Raw genomic sequence first — 22,224 nt, 5'->3', positions numbered from 1 at the left:
GTCCTTGACGAAGCCCCTCTTGGGACTCAGCAGCCACACCAGATGAAGCCAGAACTCTGGGACTACCCACATGAGAGCACTTGGAGCTCACAGTGACACTGAGTCCCACATCAACTTCTGGCAACATGCACAGTCATCTTGGATGCCTCTCTTAGCCACCCTTGTTGATGGCTCAGCCTTGCTGCTGTTTGTCCAGTCACGGAGATTACGAAAGGGCCATCCACAGCTAAGCCTCATTTGTCTACAGGGATAACTGCTCTCTGGAGCCATTGCTGTTCTCAGTTAGTGGTTTGCTACACAGCAGCAGGTACCTGGCAAATGTAAGGCCAGGCCAAAGAAATGCTCAAGGCAAGAAAGACCTGTGGAGCCATTCGGGCTTCTACTCTGCGGCCATAGCAGGTTCATGGTTGCTGTGAACATTAGTTCTCAAACATCAGTAAAACAGAAAGGGAGGCATTGAGAAGCATTCCAGCCTGGCACATCGTTGGTCCTAAGTTAATGTTAGCTGCCACTTGGTGGTATTAAATGGTCATGAAGTAAGAACACACCCTATTCCTCAGCTGTAAGGAGAATGCAGGCTGATCCTGGCATGATTACCCTTCCACAGGCTGCCATACAGCCCAGCAGCAGGATCAGCCACATGCCATGCTTACTGGGTGGCAGTGAGCGGCCATGACTCTTCAGGCCAGGACAAGATGGAAACAGCAGAGAACGTGAGATGGAAATCTTGGGTTTGCATTGTTGAGGTTGGGCACAGTGCCTGTCATTTCTGAGCCTTGCACTCCACACAGTGCTTGGCACCCTGTGGGACCCTGTGGCCTGGGCTGACCATCAGTGAGGTGAGGTCCCTACAATGTAGTTTAGCTGTTCTGTTTTGTTTTGAGTTTACCTTAGCCCTTCCAGGTTCATATTTCACTAAATAAGGTAGAACTCATTGTATATTATCTTTAAAAGACAAGCTTGGAAAGAAAACTTGGTTTCTAAAGTGCTTCCAACACACTTCCCCACACTGACACTGACTGCTGTGAGAATGAACAGGAGCCCTAAGCCTGGCTCCTTGTAGGCTAGCTCCTGCTGTAGAACGTTAGCCAAGAAGGGAGGGAGGCGGCAGAAGGCCACCGCGTCTGTAGAGTAGCACTGTAGCTAGACAAACCCTGTCAGTGGGCACTAAATAGGTAAGACCTTGTCAGTCTCAAACTGTTCCTACACAGTGCTGTCTTTGTAAACAATGGAAGGTAACATTTCAGGGATCAGAGGCAACATCACTGATGATGAGACAAATGAACAAAACAAGGCCTGGTGGCAGGGACCCAGTGTGGCTTCTGGGGTGTTCCCAACATACGTGCAAAATCTGGTCTTGATCACAAGGAAACATCAGGCCTTCCCAAACCCAGGGATCTTTTATGAAATCACCCCTTAAGCTATTCCAGGTCATGAAAGAAAGGAAAACACAAGGAGTTATGGAGCTGTGACAACAATTTGCAGGCAATCCTAGACCAGAAATATCATTTTTCTTTTTTGACAGCTGACAAATGTGGAATGGGACCAGGGACGTGATGGCCCTGAGCTGCTGGTGTTAACCTCAGAGTTCAGCTGCTCTGCTGGCCTGGGTGTCTTGTTTCCTAGAGAGTCTGTGCCAAATAGTTAAGAGTTTAAAACCTTTTTGTTTCTGTTTTGTTCTCTTGTTTTCAACTGTGGTTATGTCAATTCAGCATTGTCTATTAAGTCCTTCATTAAAATTAAAACAAGAAACTTAGATTTTTAATTAAAGTAAAATAAAAACCAAATTAATTAAACTAAGCTAAGATTTAATTACAACCAGGGAATGAATGACTTTATTCTTAAGTACAGTTGGATAGAATCTTTTCTGTTACGGACAAGGTTATAGGAAGTGGTAAGGGGGCGAGACTCCTGCTTCGGAGGAGAGCAGTTGTTTTTAAACGAAAACTGGAGTTTGACTCCTGGTGCGGGGCTAGGCTCCCAGTCCACCTTCTGTGCCATTCTTGGTGGACCCACAGAGTGTGCAGAAAATGGGCAACAGCAGGGGGCGCCGCTGAGTGCTGAGAGGCGGAGGCAGACATGGGCTGGGAAGCGTGTGAGGGACGCCTGAGGTGCTCAGCACGTGAGTACCTCATCTAGCTGTCCAACGCTGCAGTGGACAGTAGAGAGTAGAGACATAGTAGTCACGAGTATAGCATGACACCTTGGCAAGAGATGGCTTAAGAGCTGTTCCCTGGGCAGCTTTCTATCTCCAGTGATTAAGTGTTGCTAATGAAACTGGTTTTCTTCTGCTTTCGAAGATGAGGGAGCGGTTCCTGCAGTAGTCGAGGACTGCAGAAGCAGTCCCCCTTGGTCACTGGTGAGAAATGGCTCACGTCGGTCCATCCAGTCCTTTTTACTTTTGTGGACAATCCCCAGTTGTCTGCATGCTCTGTTGGTGAAGGGCTTGGAGCAACACTTGGAGAAGGGCGAGTCCTGCAAGAGAAGGAACACAGGTGGCTCATCTCACTGGGGAGAACCACTGGCCAAGCTCAGATCTACCAGAGGGGCAGGCGAGGCAGAGGTGCTAAAACGTGGGGAGTAAACTCTTTCTTGCCTTGGCACCATAGTAAGGAACCTGTGAGTAAGCGTCCATGGCCAGCCTAGTCAAGCAGTGTACAAAATGTGGGACAGCCTTGTCTAGGACAGTGGAATGGGAGTGAGAAGGCCTCGGGCCTGACAGTCTGTGGGGCAGCCATCCTTGCGTGGTTCAGCTGTGGTCTTCTGTGTTGGAGCCACTGTTACCTTACATGCTGCTCTGTGTATGTGTCTGAGCCCACCACAGTGCTGCACCTGATCCAGGGTGGTTGTAAGGGGTAAATTACCCAAAGCACAGGGGAAAGTTTTATGAACTGGGATTGCACTTTGAGAAATGCAACACACTACAAAACAATACTGAGAGCTTGTATCTGTCACATGAGCAAACATAAGGGTGGGGCTGTGGTAGACAGACCCTGATAGGCTGGGCAGAGAGGCAGGGGAACGTCAGCTGCCAGGTAGGGTGAGGAGCTGCAGCTGGCAGGCAGAGCAAGACTTGGTTTTTTTTTTTTTTTTTTTTTCCCCTGTATTTAAACTAAATCTTTACAGGGATGAAGGCCCCATTGCCAGCAGCAGAGAGGAAGTGGTCAGAGCAGGGAAAGAAAGCAAGCCCAGGTTAGAAACAAGGCCCCAAGACTCCCGAGAACCTTGGCAGGAGAAATCTGGGAAGTCCAACAGTGCTGATTTGTGCAAACCAATGGTATTGTGTTCAGAAAACATTTGTTAAGTCTGTCCATTGAGGACTGGATTCCATAGCTTCTGCCTCCACAGGGTCCGTGAGAAAACCCTCTTGGTAGTAAAGAGCAAGGCCAGGCCTCAATCCATCCATTTAACAACCCTGTGAGTCGAGGGAAATGTGCTCTCACCCCAATAAGAAGAGCTCACACTTTTTTGAGTGAGCGAGCGCAAGTGCATGTGTGTGTGCATGTGTGCACAAACACACACACATTCAGTTACACTCTATACTCACCCAATGTCTCTGGCAGGTTCTCTCTCTCTATCTACCTCTACCTCTCTCTCTCTCTCTCTCTCTCTCTCTCTCTCTCTCTCTCTCTCATATATATAGACTCACAGGTACCATGGGGGCTCCACACTATAGAATGGTAGATTTACAGATCACAAAATAGGTGTGTGAGTTATAGTTTTATATGAGCAATAGAAGTGAAAAGAAATTTGAGACTGGGTGCTATGTCTGACATTGTTTGCAAATGTCGAATTCGATTCTGTTCTTTACTAAAGCAGGTGGTTTCCACCTAGTTAGAATGCTGAGGGTGAGGAGAGAGAGTCCTGTGGTCCTGATGTGGGACCAAACCCTGGGTCTTCCTCTAGTCAGTCAGTCCTACACAGCAGGAGCTGCGAGCTATAGCCATGCCTCGGCCGAGCCGCAGCCAGCGCACAGGTTTCCATGCCTGGTTCTAAGAGGGCTAAGTAGGGCTAGAAGAACGAATTTTTTGTGTAGCTGATATATCAAGTTGACTATAGACAATAATTTCAGCCCCCAGGCCTTTACCAGAGTTGTGCATGGGGTGTATGGCTCATAGGTGCTCCTCCCGGGAGGTGCAAGCAGCCTTTAGTATGGAAATCCTAGATTCACACATAGGAGGCCAGGCCATCCACAGACCTGCATGTCTGTGAGTTGGCCTTTCCCTGGCATCCAGAGGCCTGGAAGGCGGGATGTGGATGTGTGTGTGTGTGTAAAGACTTTGGAGCCCCAGTGTTTTGGTGTGAATTCACTTCCCAGATATACAGCATGATTGCCTGCCTTAGCCTCCCTGTCAGTCGTCAGGTAGAACTGATAATGTCAGCCTCCCCCTGTGTTTGTATCAGCCCGTGAATCCAATAGACCTGCATATGTCGACTGTTGCCATTGGAGATTTCCAACTTTGCTGGCATTACATTCCTTTTCCACAAGTCTCTCCCCTGGTCTGCTCAGTGAAGGGAAATCCCCACAGCCTTCCGAGTCCTCAGACATGAGAATTGTGAGGGTCCTGGCCCAAGGCCCTGGACTCCTGCACCTGTTGCTGCATTTCTTCACATTAACTATTCCATGGCCAGCCAGCGGCCCTGCAGATGGAGCTTCCATCTTGCAGACGGAATTGGGAAGGGCACTTTGAGAGTCAGGGTCACAGCCAGTTGGGAAGGACCCAAGTTGTGAAAACTAGCAGCACTAACTCCACTCCTAGGGACACATCTCTCTCGTGCTTGGACAGTACCCCCAAAGGGAGAAGCCAGGCTGTAAGATGCAGAAGGACTGTGCTCCACCGACCTCCACACATCCCCTCTGAGTTCACGACTTCTCATGGGTGGAGAGTCTCTGCCCCTCCAGTTGCTCTCCAGTTCCTACAAGTCAGAGGTTCTGCCCACAGCAGTTAAAAAGCAGCAGGTCTGATAAGGTGGCAAGTTGTTGCAGTATTTCAGGACAGGGAAAACAAGCCACTCTCCAGACATCTTCCAGAATGTGGAACTCTGAAGTCACATAGCAGGACATCATTTCCCTTCACTGCAGACACTCAGTGGGCACTAGGAAGCCATCTGGAACTCCCTGGGATGGCCTGTCTCTTCTCTCAGGATGTTTGCCACCATGGTGGCCAGGCTTACCTCCACCTCTCATCCCTTCCTACCCACTGTGTGTGTGCTAGCGTGTGTCTACCAGGCATTGTTTCAGAGGACAAGAGAGGGCAGGGGTGGGGAAGGCATGTGCAGTTTCTTTTACCCCCCCTCCCCCGGGACTCTTTTCTCGTGTTTGTTTTGGGGTGTCACTAAGTATTCAGTCTGGCTTGTAACCCCATCCCCAGTCAGATGACATGCTCGTGGCTGCCTTAATTGGAAGCTGATGATCTGCTCCCAGCGTATTTCCACTCGGGAATGTTGAGTTGGGACTGTCCCAGCCAGTCGGGATGTCATGACTGTGACCTTCTGCAGCACAGTCCCACCTTACCTGGCTTAGCAGGTGTTGGCTTCCAGAGACAGTCGGAAACTCTGAAAGAGGGCTGCTAGGACCAATCATGGTGGTAGTCATGGGGTCACAGAGGTCTAAAAGGCCACATCTGTAGCTAGCATGTTCCATCTGTCCTTCATTTCCAAGCTTAGTAGAGCCAAGTTCTGGCTAGAGCAGTGTCTTTGCCCTGACACTGGAGTCAAGAGCATGAAGATGAGCAGAGATACCCCAGTGAACACCAAGCTCTGGACCAGAGAGCCCGCCTGGGCTCTTCACTTCTTCCCACTGTGGGTTGACATCCTCCAGGGGCTCCCAAGCCTTTTGTTCACCGTAAAAACCACTCTCTGACCCCATAAATGCCACCCCACGGTGGGAAGCCAGATAGTCCTCCAGGCTCGGTCTTCCCCGCAGAGGCCAGTCAGCTAGTGGCAGGCCATGGTGCTCCCCAGGGAGAACTCTCATCTCAGTACATCTCATGCCCCACACCAAGCAGTGAGATGGTGTCTCCACAGGCGTCCTTGGGGCTAGAACGTTCAGTGTGGGGTCTGCCTCTCTTAGAGGCTATCACAGCCTAGGTACATTCCCAAGGATGTGTAGGCTCCATCTCTTGGATGCTGGGAGGGCGTGGCATTCTTCCCTGAGAGCTGGCTGGAGCTGCGTGGAGCATGAGGATCCCATTTCTATTCTTGGACTCATCCTCAGATTTACATTGTTGTGGCTGACGGGATATCCCATGGCACTTTTTCCCTCTCTCTCTCTTTCTAGGATTGTATGGCCCACATTGGGAGAGTATGGATGAGGTTCAATCCCCAGAGCATCCGTTAGGGAGGTCAGGATTTGACTTCTAGGATCAGCTTTGCTTTTTAGCTTGTTTGAGAGTCTTGATAGATACATTCCTTGACCCTCAGTTTTCTCATCTGTAAAATGGGCAGGTTGGCCTCTGTTATTACTAGGCTTCCTTTCCAGAGCTTGTTTCCTCAGATTATTCTGCCCTTCTCTTTTGTTGTCTTCTCACAGAATTTGGATGGAAGATGTCTAACCAGCCTAACCGGTATCCTTCCATTTAAGACATCCCATCAGCTTTTTCCTCCCAAGTTCTTCCCTCTGCATTACCGCTCTTGTTTACTCTGCCTTGGGGACCATCATCTCATTTAGTCCTTAGTTTTCTGTGGTTCTGTCACCATCCCCCATCAGTATCTTCCTGAGGTTGTCACTATGGTTGTCCCCACATAGAAACCTCTTTTCTCTGCAGTGCTTTGTCTTCTTACATTTCTACCCAACCACCCAGATGTAGTTCCCACAGGAGGATGGTTCTGCCAAGACCAGAGTCCAGGAAGTAGGTCCTTAAAGCAACCCTTGCTGGTGAGCTGCGGCGCCCCCCAAGCATCAGCTGGTGAGCTGCAGTGTCCTAAGCATCAGCCTTTTTTCAGCGGTGACATTTATGCCTTGGCTTCTTGTTTCCTCATTTTATGATGAGGCCTTTGGTCAGGTTGCCCATGTGACAGTTGGAGCTGCCCAGGGCTGTGGGCATCCCTGAGTAGGTGGGCATGTCCTTTGCCCAGCCCTAGGCAGGTGTTCTGCACTTAGGTGAAAGGCCCCTCCATGGCGAGCTGCACCTGCTTCCTTTTCAGCTTGTTACCTGCCCTGACTGCAGGGCTGACAAGGTTGGCGCTGCCTCGCTGAGACGTAATGAGTTCTAAGTAGTGCTCAGGCCTCTCAGTTTCCGTGTGGTGGGGTATACCCCTCCTAGCAGGGAAAGCACTCAGGTCATGGAAGGGCTCATTAAGACAGGAACTCTACCAGTGACAGGGAAGGGGCTCTTCAGGAAGGCTCTCTCTCCAGTGCTCCCTGAGTGATGTAAATATTAAAGTTGGACCACACAGAGAAGTCATAGTCAGCTTCTGATCAAAGAAGCATCCCATGTCTGGTCCACCCCTGTGCATGCATCCTCCAGGAGTGGCCTGTCTGTGCCGAGGCAGCAGTGGACAGTTGGTGGTGTTGGCAGTGCGCGACAGATGAGGCCAGGACTGCCCCCCAGGACCTGCCCAGAGCTGCTGCAGACTGGACTGCCGGGGCATCCAGAGGATGCTTCAAGGGACGGAGGGGCTACCCTATGCATTGACACACTGATGGCTTCAGCATCAGAAGTGTGTTCAAGTAATCGAAAGTGAAAATGCCATAATCTCTTTGCTGTCTTCCATTGACCTCTGAGTTTGGCCTGGGGAGGTGAGGAATGGAGCAAGAATCCACATCTGAGACTCTCTGATGAGATGGAGACTCGTGCTGGAAGGAGCTCGGGGTACTGGGCTTCCAAGTCAAGTCCAAGTTCCATTTCTGCTCCACCACCGACCTTCCATGAGCTTGGGCTCCTGTTTTTTTAGCCTTTTGTTTTATTTTTCAGAGGAGGTCTAATGTAGCCCAGGCTGGCCTTAAACTTGCTATGTAGCTGAGGCTAGCTGTGAGCTCTTTCAAGTGTTGGAATTACAGGTGCATGCCACCATGCCTGGCTTGTCTATTTTACTTTTTCACTTTATTTTTATTTTATGAATGTTTTTAGCTGTGTGTGTGTGTGTGTACACATGTGTATGTGGTGCTCACAGAGTCCAGAAAAGGGTCAGAACCCTTGGAACTAGAGTTATATATGTCTGTAAGCTGTCATGTGGGTGCTGGGAATTGTGTCTTCTGAAAGAGCAGCCTGCACTGTTAACCACTGAGCCATCTCTCCAGCTCCTTGTTCTCAATCCTTCTAAGGCAGTATTTCTATATGTAAAAATGGGGATAATTCTGCCCATTGGTGTGTAGATGAAGTGCGAAGTTGACAGTAGTCTTCTTTGGGGCCACAAAGATGATTGATGCCTTCCCGACCTTCACAGCCCGTCAGCATCACAGGCCAAATGGTCTAGGCCCGTCTTCCTTATTCACAGAACCAGGGTGACATGGTTTTACCACTAGAGATGGTGGTGAGTCCTGTCCCTGTGTCACTAGGGCTCTGCTTCGCTGTATTTAAGGACCACCTGAGATATGGGTATGAATGTTCATGACACAGGCAATGAACAAAAATAAAGAAACGGCTGGACAAAATGTTTGTGTTGTGGGGTTTCCCCAGCCCCTGATGGCCAACCATTGTTAGCTCAATGCAAGAACTTGAGGTTGTTACTTTTACCTTAGGACATTCTTTCCAGGCAAACATTGTCTTTCCCTAGGGCCGGCACCAGGGTCTTTACCCTGTGGCCTGAGTGTGCTTTCCATCCCTAGAGGGAGACTCGTGGGTTATCAGCAGCCAGACCTGACTACTGGGCTTTGGTTTTCTCATTGTGTATGGATGTGGGAGGAAAGCAGCCTCTGGACTTCTTTGTGATGCTGACTGCCATGGGGTCCTCACTTGCCAGGGCAGCTCGTCCTTCCCAAACCCTCTGCCCAGGAGGCAGAGCAGCTGGCTACTCTTATGCGTTGCTCTGTCCTGAGCAGCTGGGTTCTCATCTGTTGTGATTTTTGCTCTTTTTTGTTGTAGAAAAGTCACATAGAATGTGAACTAAAGCTTTGTTTCTGCAAAGGAAAATAGAACAAGGAACAGACGAATCAGTTTTTCTTACGTTGGAAGCTGTGGTTTCTTCATAAACTAACTTAGAGAATGCCAACTGCTTCCTTGAACACCCCTGGGTGTTTGCCAAATCCTGTACCACTGATAGAGGCCAAAATGCTTAAGCTGTGGTTTCTGTCCTCAGAGGGCTTCTAGGGACAACAGTCTCCAGAGAGCCAGGATACCCTGCAGCTGAGCGGTCCAGGAAGGATGGCTGAAAGCAACAGGGAGCGCCCAACGCTTTACAGTGGGGAGAGAATAATTTCTTCACCCACCCTTTCCTGTCCACACTCAGGGCCCAGCCCAAATCGCCCTCTTCCAAGAGTCTACCTGAGATTTGCAGGGCGTATATATCCAGATCTGATAGTATCTTCCAGAGGTTTGCAGGGCATATATATCCAGATCTGCTAGTATCTTTCACGCTTCTCTCCTGGCAGCCTTTGACACTCGTGCCCCACCTAGGCATCCTAGCTTGACACAGGGCTTCCGTGTTGCAGGTCATTCAGGACAGGCACTTTGGAGTGAAACACTCATGGCCAGCCAGCCGGACAGGAGTATGGGCCCTTGGATTTGAACTGAATGGGTTCTGCAGTTAGCAGAGAGGTCTGCTGCCTGTGGACCCCAGGCTAGACAGGAGTATGGGCCCTGGGTTTTGAACAGAATGAATTCTGCAGTTAGAAGGGCTGCTGGTCACTGAGAGTGACTCAGCAAGCTGGCAGCCTTATGTTCTTGTCTTTACTCCATTAGGTGCCAAGCCTCCCGGGATGCCATTTTTAAGGGGGTGGGGGTGTTCCCCTGCCGTAGCCTCCTGAGTAGCTGAATTAGAGGCATGGTGCCATACCCAGTCTTAACTGCCCTGTTTTCAATCAACTCCTGCAGAGATCCCGAGGATCATCCAGCTGGACCTTGACCTGAAGTATAAGACCAACATCCGAGAGCTGTTTGAGGAGTTCGACAACTTCCTGCCAGGCGCTGTTATCGGCATAGCCAGAGAGATGCAGCCTGTGTACAGGTAGGCGCTGGCTATTGGAGGAAGCCTGATGGCTCCCTCCCATCCTGTCCTCTCTGCTGCCACGCATTGCTGTGTGGATGTAACTGCATCGTGGTCTCTCTGCACTTGCTCCGTGGAAGCATGTTTGCACTTAGGGCTGACCGGTGATGTTGGTTAGGGAGGGGTGTGTTCTGGAGCTAGAGAGGCTGCCCTGTGGAGTGGGGGCCTCCAAGACTTTTTCCTCCATAAAGCCCAGTTGTCCATGTTGTGGGCTCTGGTTAAGCTCACGGGGTTAAAATCCTGTGTTAGGATTTCTGCTCCAGAGCAGTGAGCTGGGTTTTCTTAGCTTCCTGTTGTAAGACTCCAGGGAGCCTTAGCTTACTGGGGACCCCCTGAGTGAACCACATGGAGCCGGGGATCGATGCAAAAAGCAAGAGGAATTTATTGTTCCAGTGCAGTAGGGTCGCCTCAGACTGGAAGGAGAGGCAGCAACCCCCAGCACCAGTTCGGTGAGTTTTTATATGGTTTCCAGGGGCAGAACAAAGCATCAGCAACTAGGCACAATGTGATTGGCAGAACAGTGCACCCTTTAAACTCATTGGTCTTTAGGGAATGAGGTGACAAGGACTTTCCTTGTCTGAAGGTGGGCATCTGTCAGTCCTTCAGAATGTGTCCCCACCCGCAGGTCCCTTCCCACCCCGTGGTCTGAGAAATGCTAATTAGCCTCTCCCTTCTGGAGGGGTGAGTGTTCCATGACCTTCCCAAAGTTCCTATGCTGACCTTTTCATTGTCACCACAGCATTGTCACACCTAAGGAGAGTGGGTAGACAGTGGTGCAGAGGGAGCCACAGCAGCTCCAGACACAGGTGGGCATGTGTTGGGCACTTTCTCCCGAGACAGCACTTCCTGTCAAGTGTGTAGCTCCTGTACCTGAAGTCAGGAGACTTGCTCAAGGGGTGTTCTCTGTGCCCCTGAAGTGTTCTCCACAGCAGGATGGTTAAATAAGATGTGTCTACCCAACTAATTAATAACTAGTACTGGGCTGGAGAGAGAGGGTTCAGCGGTTAAGAGCTCTGACTGCTCTTCCAAAGGTCCTGAGTTCAAATCCCAGCAACCACATGGTGGCTCACAACCATCTGTAATGAGATCTGATGCCTTCTTCTGGTGTGTCTGAAAACAGCTACAGTGTGTATGTATATATATATATATATATATATATATATATATATAATAAATCTAAAAAAAATAACTAGTACTATATAGCACTCAAACAAACAAACAGAATGCACGGTAGTTGTATATGCTGATAGGCAGAACAAAATGGCAGACTTTCCTGAGGCGAACACATGTGCTAAAAATCACAGGGAAAACCAAGGAGCTGCTCTCCAAAGCTAGCGCAGGTCTTGGGGACAGAGGGTGGTACTTTATGTCCTGCCCCGGAAGTGATTATGTGTGTGTTGCACATACACTGTGTCTAGAGAGAAGAGGTAAGAATAGCAGAAGTCGGTTTGGTTTAAAACTTGTCTCATAGCTGAGGCTCTCGGGTGCCATGTTGCTGACTCACCCTTCCCCACCTCCACCTCTGACAGCTAGAGTGACAGTGTCCCCTGAGCCAGCTGATTGAGCTTGCTCAGGGAGACCTAGCATTCTTCTTCCCTGAGCTCCCTTTGTTCTGTGCCCCACTCACCCACCGGTGCTGGCTCCGTGTGGAATCCTGGAGGAGCGAGAAGTCATCAGAGAAGTGACTCAGAGCATGAGTGTCCCCCCCCCACACCCCCCATACACACACATAGGAGGGGAAGAGACAGGTTGGGTTTGGTGGTGGCTCTTTGCAAGTCTCACATCACATAACAGGAAATTCTTGCAAGGCCTCAAGATAACTCCTGGGGCTTTGTGGGCTGTTCCCATTACATAATACAGACCCAGGCTCCTGGAGTCTTGGGAAGTCTCCTACTTGCGTGGACAGTGGAGTTGTGGAGGATAAGGCAAATCTGCCATGTTGACTACAAAGACTGCTCCCAAGGCAACAACATTCAATGTAAATTCCCACACCTGTCACCTTGGCGCCCTTAAGATGGGGGCAGAGGAGCTCCCGGACTTTTTATCATTCCAGCTTTGGTGCTCACTGCTCCTCCTCCTTGCTGTCTTTCCGCTTGTTGTATGCAGTGGGCTCCCTTCTGCTCAGATGCAGGCCTTAAGACACTTAGACAGGCTGGTTATCAGATCAGCAGCACCTGCAGGACAGGTTGGAGCTTCTCGTTATAATACATGAAAAGCTCATCGCGTCTGTTATAGATAATCTCGGCCAAAATTTTGTTTTCTGCAAAACTAGGCTTTTATAATGTTAGACCTTAAATCACTTTATCTGGCCTTCCCAAAGGAAACAGCTGAAAGGTGGTGATTCAGATGGTTTCCCTTGCTTTCTGAATCTTTATCACTATGTGTAATGAGGATCATGAGAGCCTGCCTCTGGCAGTCTTAAAAACATCACTCAGTAAACAGACATTTACATCCCTCCCTCCCCGCCGCCACTGAATGTCACTAAAGACTTGTCATAAATCAAGGCTGCAGATGAGTGTCTGTGCATCCAGGGGTCACCTGTTACAGTGCGTGCTTTTAGTATTTGCTGGGCCTGAGAATGGTCTGGCTGGTGGCAGACAATGAATATGATCTATGTGTATTGGGGTGGGGGTGGGGTATACCCACAGCCTTTATACATGTGGAAACTGGAGAAGCCAAGGCCCTAAAAGGTCACTGTTAGTTGTTCCCTGTTTTGGGCCAGGGAGGAAGGTCGGGGTCGGATGATAGAAGGAAAGGTGGCAGAAGAGAAGAGAAGAGTCTGGTTAATAGCCCCACACAAGGACAGGTGACGCCGGGTCCTTCTGAGTGGGAATGGCCCCTGCTCCTTAGACACTGGCAACACAGTTTATGGGGGAAGCGCAGCTCAGGCAGAGCCCCTCCTCTAACAGCTGGTGCTCAGAGGCCTCTCCAAGTGTCCCGATGTGGCATGGACAGGTAACTTGTTATAAGTGGAATCTGATAGCATCCATGAGAAGAAAGGATCAGATAACAAAAGCTGTGGCTCAGGTGTACTGTGACTAGGGACGCAAGCATACTTGGGTCTGGAAATTCACTGAGCAGGAGTAGGCTCCAGCCCCCAGCTGTGTAAGCTTTATAGTCACTTGTCCCACAGTCACTGTACTTCAAAGGGCACACAGCAAGTCCTTTTTATGGTGGCTTCCCCTCTATTGTGAGTCGTGAAATGTCTCAGGCTTGTGGAGGGTGGGGAGAAGTGTTTCCCACCATGCATTTGATGAATGGCTTTTTCACAGTTTTTCTCCACAAACACATCAAACTGCCTGCTTTCTGGACAGTGCTGTAGGGTCAGGGAATATTGGGGCACCCAGAGAGGATGCCTTCCTCCCTGGTGCCGGCTATAGTTTGGTGGAGCCAACTATGACTTTCTTCATCTGAAATCAGAGACCTGACCATCTTGGGTAGAGCGCTGCCCTTCCATCCTTTGACCTCTGTGCATCTCTGCCAGGAGCTGGACCCCTGATGAATTTCTCTGTGGTGCTCTGTGTGACTGGGGTGACGGATCACACGGAACAGAACCCTGAGGCCTTCTCTGCAAACCCACACCTGAGGCTTATAAACATGGCCATGAGGGATGGCTTCCTGTGAGTGCATTAGAAGTCCAGGAAGCAGCTGGGCCTCTTTATGTGCTTCCTGGAGAATTCAATAGGAGGTCACAGGGACAGCTAGAGCAGCTGATGTTAAAGGCAATGGCATCGGGCTGGACTCAGAGCCAGTTAGCTGTGGGATGTGCTGTAAGTCACAGGATCCTCTGATTTTTGTGTGTGTGCAGGGAGCTCTATCTGTTTGTCTGTCATCTGTGTCCCATGAACTCCTTTCTGACCCCTAACTATATCAAGTACTATCTAAAACAGGACACCGATGCGGAACTTCAGGTTAGCAACAGATGCTGATTTGCATGATAAGTGAGCTCTAGATAGTGTATGGACATACCTAAATTAAAGTTATTTGTTGTTAATTTGGAAAGAATATCCTGTTTGTTTTTCCTAAATCTGGTAACCCATTCCCAGCCAGCCACCCCACCCCCACCCCCCACCCCCAGTTAGAAGTCTCTTTCAGCAGAAGGGAGTGAGTGACCTGGCTTTCCTTCAAGAGCCTGGGCTGGAATAAAGGGTATGGAAGTGGGACATGCAGGGTACACAGGGCTGCAGTGAGTGTGGTTCCTCCTAATGCTATCCGTTGTCAGAGAGAAAGCTGGAGCCTGAGTGGCAGCAACCAGTGAAGGTCACTTTGTCCTGGAGCTGACTGCCTGAGGAGCCTCGGCATGGCAGCTTTGTGGGTAGGGGCCACAACCTCTGATGCATGCTCCAGCCCTGCAGCCAGCATCCTGGAACACCATGGCACACCATGAAGCCATGGCTACAGCAGCATGGCTGCTCTTTCAGCAGCCAGCTCTGTGCCTGCCTCTCAGCACTTGCCTTGTTCCCTTCCTAAGACTGGTACAAGGCTGTCAGGAGCATGTTGGCTAGGAAGCGAGGACATGGACAGATCTCACTTCTTGAGATCTCGAGAATTAGGTACTTTCTCTGAAGCTTGTTTCTCTAGCTGATTATAGCACTACTTATAGCAGGCTTGATGGAGGATTAAATACTTCCTGGCACAGAACAAAATAAGTAGTGGCAGTAGCAGTGTTACACCCCACCCCCTGAGTCCTAGCAGAGCCCCTGCAGAGTCCTGCAGTGCTAGAGGAGTCACTTAGCACCCCAGCCCTTGTTTCCTTGCATGTAGAATTGGGGCTAGAGTAGCGTTAGTGGTGCACACCCCTGGGGTGGAGGAAGTTCTTACCCGCCCTGAGACCCGCCTCATTAGGGGAGACTGAGAAGCTGTGACTCTCGGCTTCCTTGCTACTGACATGGTACAGATTCTGTGTTCTCCCTTTCCTCCCTCCCCTAAAGCAGTTACTCTCAGCGTAGCATCTGCACACCCCAGATGCCCCTTTACTACACACCTGAGTCAAGGCAAGGTATTTGCAGAACAGAGCCTACTATATTAATGACCAGTCTGCAGGGACAGGAAAGTCTTAATATCCCAAGAGGGTAACAGAGAAGGCAGTGTCCTATGTGGTCTCGGTGAAGGAGACTGGGAAAGGGAGCGGTGGGACAAGGAAAACTCTATCTAGCAGGTGCCAGCCCCTGTGTCCACACACCAGCCTGCCATCCATCTGCTGCCTGTGACTGCATGCTTGTCCTGTTTCCCTATGGGAGTTGAGCTGGCTGCTCTGCTTGCTTCCAGAGCTCAGAGCATGCTCTTGTCCTGGGACTACAGAAATGTTAGTTTCAGATCTGAGCCATACTGTGTCTTTCCCCTGTTGTGGTGCACGTCTGCCTCAGTACTGGGAAAGCTAAGGCAGGAAGATGGTGGGTCCATTTTTGGCCTAGGCTACAAAGCAAGTTTGAGGTGAGCTTGGGGTGTGTAGACAGACCCTGGTCAAGCCAACCAAACAACAGACAAACAAAAGGTAATTATTAAAAAGAAACAAAATACATTTTTATTACTTATATAAGGATTATGTTGTTGGGCTTTTGTTTGTTTAATCTGTAAATTTATCAGTGGGTAAATGAACTTTCCTTTTTATTTTATTTTATTTTATTTTATTTTTCTTGAGACAGAGTCTTGAGAAACTCAGGCTAGCCTCAAAATTATAATCCTCCTGCTTCAGCCTCTCCAGTGCTGCCATTACAGACATGCATAGCCAAACCCAGCCAACTCTTGCTCTATCCGTTCTTGTGAGTTAAGTTTGTGTCCACAGAACAATACAGTAAGAGCACCCTGGGCCAGACTCAGTCTTAGTTTGTCAAACATTGCTTGTTTTCAGAACAATTCTGACTTTATTCTGGTGAACTTTTAACACATAGAGACCTGGCCTGCACCCTTGTGTTCTGGCTAGTCCGTCTGGGTTACCACAGGGTGTCGACATGATGAATGAATGACAGACAGCTGGTCCCGTTCCTTTTCTGCACACTTTTGTCTCCCACAGAGGATTCGGAAATTAGTCTCAGGCATCATGCTGTCCAATCTGAAAATGTCGTTTTGTCTTTTTCTTTGTAAGACTTACCTGCTCGTGCTGGCTTAGAGCTGAACAGTTATGTGTTCCCTGTCATTTAGTCTACCAGTTCCTCAGCTGATGTGAGACATCTCACTTGCTGCCCTTCTGTGTCCCTGCATTGCTGTGTCAGGATGCTCATGTGACGGGTACTTCTTCTGGGAAGCTTCCTGACTGACACACCTTCTGTCAGCCTCCCACCCCTTCCCTTAGCATTTGTTTGGTTTTTTTGTTTTGTTTTGTCCTCCCCCCCCCCCCCCACACACACACTGGGTTTCTCTGTGTAGACCAGGCTGGCCTTGAACTGGCCTCTGCCTCCCCAAATGCTGGGATTAAAGGCGTGAGCCACCACGCCCGGCTTCCCTTAGCATTTGTAAACTAGGACATGTAGATAAAAGATCAGTTCTTCCCCTACCCCTGGCACCAGCAAATGAGTTTCTGTGCCTTGGTCCATCCTGTGTGTCCTTAAGAAATAAGCTGAGATTGAGCCAACCAATTTCTGGTAGAATTAAATCTGAGTGAAAGAGTGGGGACATGTCGACTTTTTCCATGGAGATCTTTTGAAAGAAAACTGGTTAGCAATTGGCCTGGCCTGGAGGCAGTACTGTACGAAGGGCTTTAAGAAGGTCTGGGATAGAAGTGCCTTGGGAGAGGTTGAAAGTCTACTGTGTCTGTTGAGAGACTTTTTTTTTTTTTTTTTTTTGCTGTTATGGAAGAGGAGTTTTAAAAGGAATGCTATCTAAGAGACCCCAAGTGAAAGCTGTTGTTGATGTGGTTGTCCCCTGTGACAACTGAGTCCTCTCTGTAAGCTGGCAGCATCCAGATGCCATACAAAGTCACAGGACCTGGGAGGGCTGACATCTGCCTGCGCTGCTGAGAGATGGGCATGGGTAGACTGGGAAGGCATCTCCTGACTGAAAACACAGCCCGAGGCCTCTCCACCAGGTCACCAGGGCTTCGCCATTACTGAATCCTAAAACACATCTTAAGTTGGTAGCTCTCAACCTTCCTAGAGCTGAGGCCCTTTAATATAGTCCCTCACGTTGTGGTGACCCCCAGCCATAAAATTATTATTATTATTATTATTATTATTATTATTATTATTATTATTATTTGGTTTTTCGAGACAGGGTTTCTCTCCCTGGCTGTCCTGGAACTCACTTTGTAGACCAGGCTGGTCTCAAACCTAGAAATCTACCTGCCTCTGCCTCCTGAGTGCTGGGATTAAAGGCATGAGCCACCACACCCGGCTATAAAATTATATTTTGTTGCTACTTTATAACTATAATCTTGCTACTGTTTGGATCATAATATAAATGTCTGATGTGCAGGATATCTGCTCTGAGATTCCCAAAGGAGTCACCACCCAGAGGTTGAGCCTCAATGTGGCGAGTGATGGGCACTCCAGAAAGCATGATTGACAGGATGAGGGGGCCGTTCCATGGTCTGTCCTGTTATGCAGGGAAGTGCCAGCTGCCCAGGCCCAGGAGACTTGTGCTGAATGATGAGAATGCCACCCAGGCGATGGGTGGACTGGCCATTGTGTGGCTCTCTGGTCCCACCGTGGTCTTCTTAAAGAAATGGCTGTCATGGAAATTTTCTTTTTAAAGACTACCTATGGGAAACACTCTTCTCAATTTCTCTTTCGGCCCTGTGTGGCTGTGCCACAGGAGCCAGTGCTATTAGGAGCTCTGAAGTTTCCTAGATTATATTGTAGGGAGGTCAGGGCAGGTAAAATGTAAGAAAGGACAGCTGTCTGCTGCTTAGATATGACTTGTCCTGAAAGGTTCATAGGCTGGCTGCATTGTCCCTCTCTCCTGTGGTCTCATGAGAGGTAGTAGGCACTTGAGAAGTAGGGCCTCAAGGGAGGCCTTTAGGTCACTGAGGTGCCACCCCGCCAAGGAATTAGAAAGGTTCTATTGGGACTCTCCACTTAGTTCTCATGAGATGGTTCCCACAGAAAGAACAGAGCTGGAGCCTCCCCTCTGGCTTTCTCTTTTGGGATGTCTCATTCATACACACACACACACACACACACACACACACACACACACACACACACGCGCGCGCGCGCGCGTGCACGCACCCTCTACTGTTATGCTGTCTGCCACGAGGCCCTCACCAGATCCCAGCCATAAATGGTGCCACACATTTAAGTTTCCAGAGCCATGAGTTATTGAAGCTTTGTGATGTATCCCTGCCTCAGCTCTCCCACTTTAGCTGTGAGAAACTGGTAGAAACAAGTGTCAGCAGCATGCCAGAACCATGGGTCAGAGGTCTGCCTTGGTGAGCCACAGAGATGGGCTGCTGTAGGGACTGCAAACTTTGCCAAGTGGCCATCACTTGTATAGTCTGCCTCCAAAACGCAAAGAACTGGGTGAACGTCCTTCCTTCCTTCCTTCCTCCATCTCTCTGCTGGTTGTATCAGCCAAGAAATGCACTTACAGAGTTGGGCTTTGAGTTCAAGTAGAAAACTTATTAGGCATTTGTGGAGGTCTGGCTATGCAAAGAAACTGGACCTGTCCTCCAGAGGTCTATAGCCTAGCAGGGAAATCTTTCTCCAGGTCACTTCACTGGGAAGAGGGCCTGGGCAAATGCTGCAGCTTCTACATAGCAGAAGGCTGTCTGTTTCCATTTGTCAAATAAATATCTCACTGGTGAACTGTGTTAACAACCTAGGCAGCATAAAAGGTTGGAGGGGTGTGTGTGTGTGTGTATGTATGTATGTGTACACCCACCTCTGTGTGTGTGTGTGTGTGTGTGTGTGTGTGTGTGTGTGTGTGTGTACACCCACCTGTGCGTGCCGGGGGAAGAAGGAGATAACATAGCCTGACATGGCTGGGAACAGTGTCAGATCTGCCTTTGCTAGCCAGATCCAAGGGAGCTCTGTGGGGTACAGAGCAGGACTGTGTGTGACTGGCTGTATCGTGCAGGTGCCTCCCAGCCACCTTTACAGACCAGGCTGCAAGATCCCCAGTCCCACACCAAAGATCAGAGGGCATGAACTATTGGTTACTATAAAATGAGAGAATATCTGATTGATGCCCAGGATTAAAACACACACACATGATAATATGGTAAATGTAACTTATTGTAACAGGCAGGATGGGCCTTCTGTGAATCATAACTCAGGATACAGCCTGGAACAGTGTAATTTCAAGGAAATACCTCCAGGAAGTAATACAAGTTCTTGAAGATTTAAGGGGAAAAAAATGAATCATGAAGGAGAAGGGGAGGAAAGAAATTGACTGAAAGTCTTTCTGTGGCCTGGTTGTTGAATGGTGTTTTGGTTTGGGGGTTGTTTTGGAGTGGGTTGTTGTTGTTTGATTTTTTTACATGAATATTAGCACAGTGTTGTCACATCTGATTTTTCTTTTAAGGAGATTAAAAATCTCTGTTGGGAATGTTTAAATATTAACAATTAAGCAAGCAATTTACTAGCCAAACAGAGCCTACTGGTGTGCCAGATGGAGCCTGGCCACTGCCAGGTGGATCTGGTATAAAGCTGGCTCTCGCTGCCACGCTTGGCCTGGGCTCTTGGATGCCTCAGTTAGCTAGCTGATCTCAGATTCTACACTGATGGTTTCTGAGGCCACACTGACTTGTTTGGGTTTTTCAAATGTTTTCTCCTATTTCTTGAAACAGTTGTTGGGTCTGATTGTTAAGTTTTAAATATTCCATTAGATGTTTTTCCAAGTAACCTCAGACTTAACTAATAAGAAAGCACCAAACCAGGCAAAATTCCTTTCCAGGAAGGCAATTCTAGAAGAAAATAAAGGGTAAGTCATCAGACCCTCCATCTGTCGGAGCCTGCCTATGTTAGTCTTCCATGAGCATCTTTCAAGTGTGCTTGAGTGTGAAGATGCTTTGAGAAGGTTGAAGGCCTGATGGGGAGGAAGGGAGGAGAGGAGCCCATCAGAAGGGAGGGGAGAGAAGTGTTGGAGCGATGCAGCAGCCACGTGAGCTCTGCTTCTCATCCCCACTCATCCACTGATGCAGAGGCCTGTGCAGCCTGCGTCCACTGATACACATCATGTATATGGGCATGGGCCCCAAACGTCACTGCCAGCTCAGCTTTGATTCTAAGAATGTCTTAGGCCCCTGGCCTCTGGGTAAAGGGCATTCCTGGGCTCTTTACTGTGTTTCCTGAATAAGGAAACTAGATTTGAGAGGCCTGGTAGCCTCATATCCAGTTAGCTTCCATCCTGGGGAAATGAGTTCCCATTTGGGATTTGTAGTATGTAGCTATATGCAAGGATAATGGTCTTTCATTAGAACAATTAATAGCATTCTAGCCTCTGCCCTGGTGTCTGGGCCTTGTGTAATGACCTCACACCTCTCCTTGGTCATTTGGGAGAGCCAGATTTCTACTCCAGCCTTTCCACGTCTCTACAGCAAAACAATTTTGATTGCTTTTCCTCACTGCTCTCTGGTGGTGGTGTGATCAGTGTCACGGGGGCAGTCCGAGGTTTCTGGGCCTCACGGAAGCCAGAGATAACAGGTTCTCAGTCTCAGACATCCCAGATGCTGCTGTATGTCTTGGAAGAGCTGAGAACGAAGTGGAGGCCCCGGGGGTGGCTCAGTCAGCCTAGAGGCCGGAGGGGGAGAGGGCAGGGAGAGAGGGGGTGCTGGGTGGTTCCCATGCAGGCGAGAGTCCTTGGTCCAGTCCATGGCTGGAGCTCAGGAAGGCCTTCCTGCAGGAGGTTAGATGTGGCTCTTTAGGGGAAGGTCTATTCCATCGTTCAAGCAGGGCAGGCCTTGATGAGCGGAGACAGTCTATGGTTTTAGAGCTTTATTGTAGAAAGGCAGAGAGAAAGAGAGAAGGTAAAAGAAAGAGAGGGGCCAGCCATGTCCACGTGGAAAGAAGCGGGGAAGAGAGGGTGAAAAGGAGAGCTAGAGATGAGAGTAAGAAAGGTGAGAGCTTAAGAGAGAGAGAAGGGACCAAGCAGCCCCTTTTATAGTGGGCGGGGCTACCTTGCAGTTGCTGTTGGGAGGAGCATACCTGGCTACTGTCAGGTAACTGAGGGTGGAGTCTAGCTAGAATGCCAGGAGCTTGGGGCTTTGTCTGCATGACTGACAGTCACAGAATTATGGAGTTGGGGGCTCTGTAGTGTCAGGCTCCTGTCTCTGGGAATGTGGCTCACTGTTCCTTCCCTTGTAGAGTTTTCTACTGGGCCTCCAGAGCAAGCCTCGCTCAACCAAAACAGGCTGCCTTTCACAGTCCCACACCAGAGGACATTGTTCTGTGTTCTGTGTGCCTTGAATTAAAACATCTCTTACCGTTATGGATGCATTGTAATGATTTCTGCTTGCAACTTATCCACCCATCCATCCAGTCATCTGTCTGTCCATCCACCTGCATCTTACCCATTTAATTTGACCCCTCATCTAGCTGTCTGTCTGTCCATCCACCCACATTATTTCTCAATTGTCCCTTCATGTGCCAGTCTGTCTATCCACCTGCATCTTACCCATCTGTCTGTCCCCTCATCTGCCTGTCCTCCCATCCTCAATCTTACAAGGTGAAAGGATTTGCTGTGGATAGAAGCCTCTTTCAGAAACCTTATTTGGCTCTTTCCTACACACACACCCCCCCTCCAAAGTGAAATCTGTTCTGTAATCTTTCCATCCTGGTGTCAAAGTTTGAGTGTATGCTCAGAACCGGCGTGGGTTTTCCCGGGGGTGGGGTGGTGCCAGCGTGTCACAGCCTGGAGATGGCAACTGCTGGTGCTTTGCCGTCCTGCCTCCCTCCTGTCACCAAGCTACCTGATGCCCCTCCCTGACTGATGGAGGAGGAGGTGTGGGGTAGATTTGGGTAGAGTGACTCAAGTATTTCCTTCCTATTCAGCCTCTTTTCTTTTTTCCTAGAAAGGGAAAGATAGATATTGTTTCTTTTGAGAGAGAATACTCCAGGCTCTGTATACAACTGGTCAGGAACTCATTATGTATCCCTGGGTGGCCTCAAACTTGCAGCAATTCTCCTGCCTCAGCACTAGGAT

The 22,224-nt window shown here is 49.2% G+C and overlaps 1 protein-coding gene across 1 annotated transcript in view; it reads left to right on the top strand.

The window, feature by feature from the left end:
* Nucleotides 1–22,224, top strand: part of Xxylt1 (xyloside xylosyltransferase 1) — a 122,329-nt gene that overhangs the window by 60,403 nt on the left and 39,702 nt on the right. Inside the window, exon 3 of the mRNA XM_021184930.3 lies at nt 9,975–10,107. Within this exon, the coding sequence (XP_021040589.1) occupies nt 9,975–10,107 (133 nt within the window). The remainder of the gene's footprint in view (nt 1–9,974; nt 10,108–22,224) is intronic.

The sequence above is a fragment of the Mus caroli genome, unplaced genomic scaffold (genome assembly GCF_978045245.1).
Source record: "Mus caroli unplaced genomic scaffold, Mus_caroli_1 scaffold_17, whole genome shotgun sequence".
Taxonomy (NCBI): Eukaryota; Metazoa; Chordata; class Mammalia; order Rodentia; family Muridae; genus Mus; species Mus caroli.
Note: the sequence above shows the minus strand (reverse complement) of the source record. Positions and strands in the feature narration are given on the sequence as shown.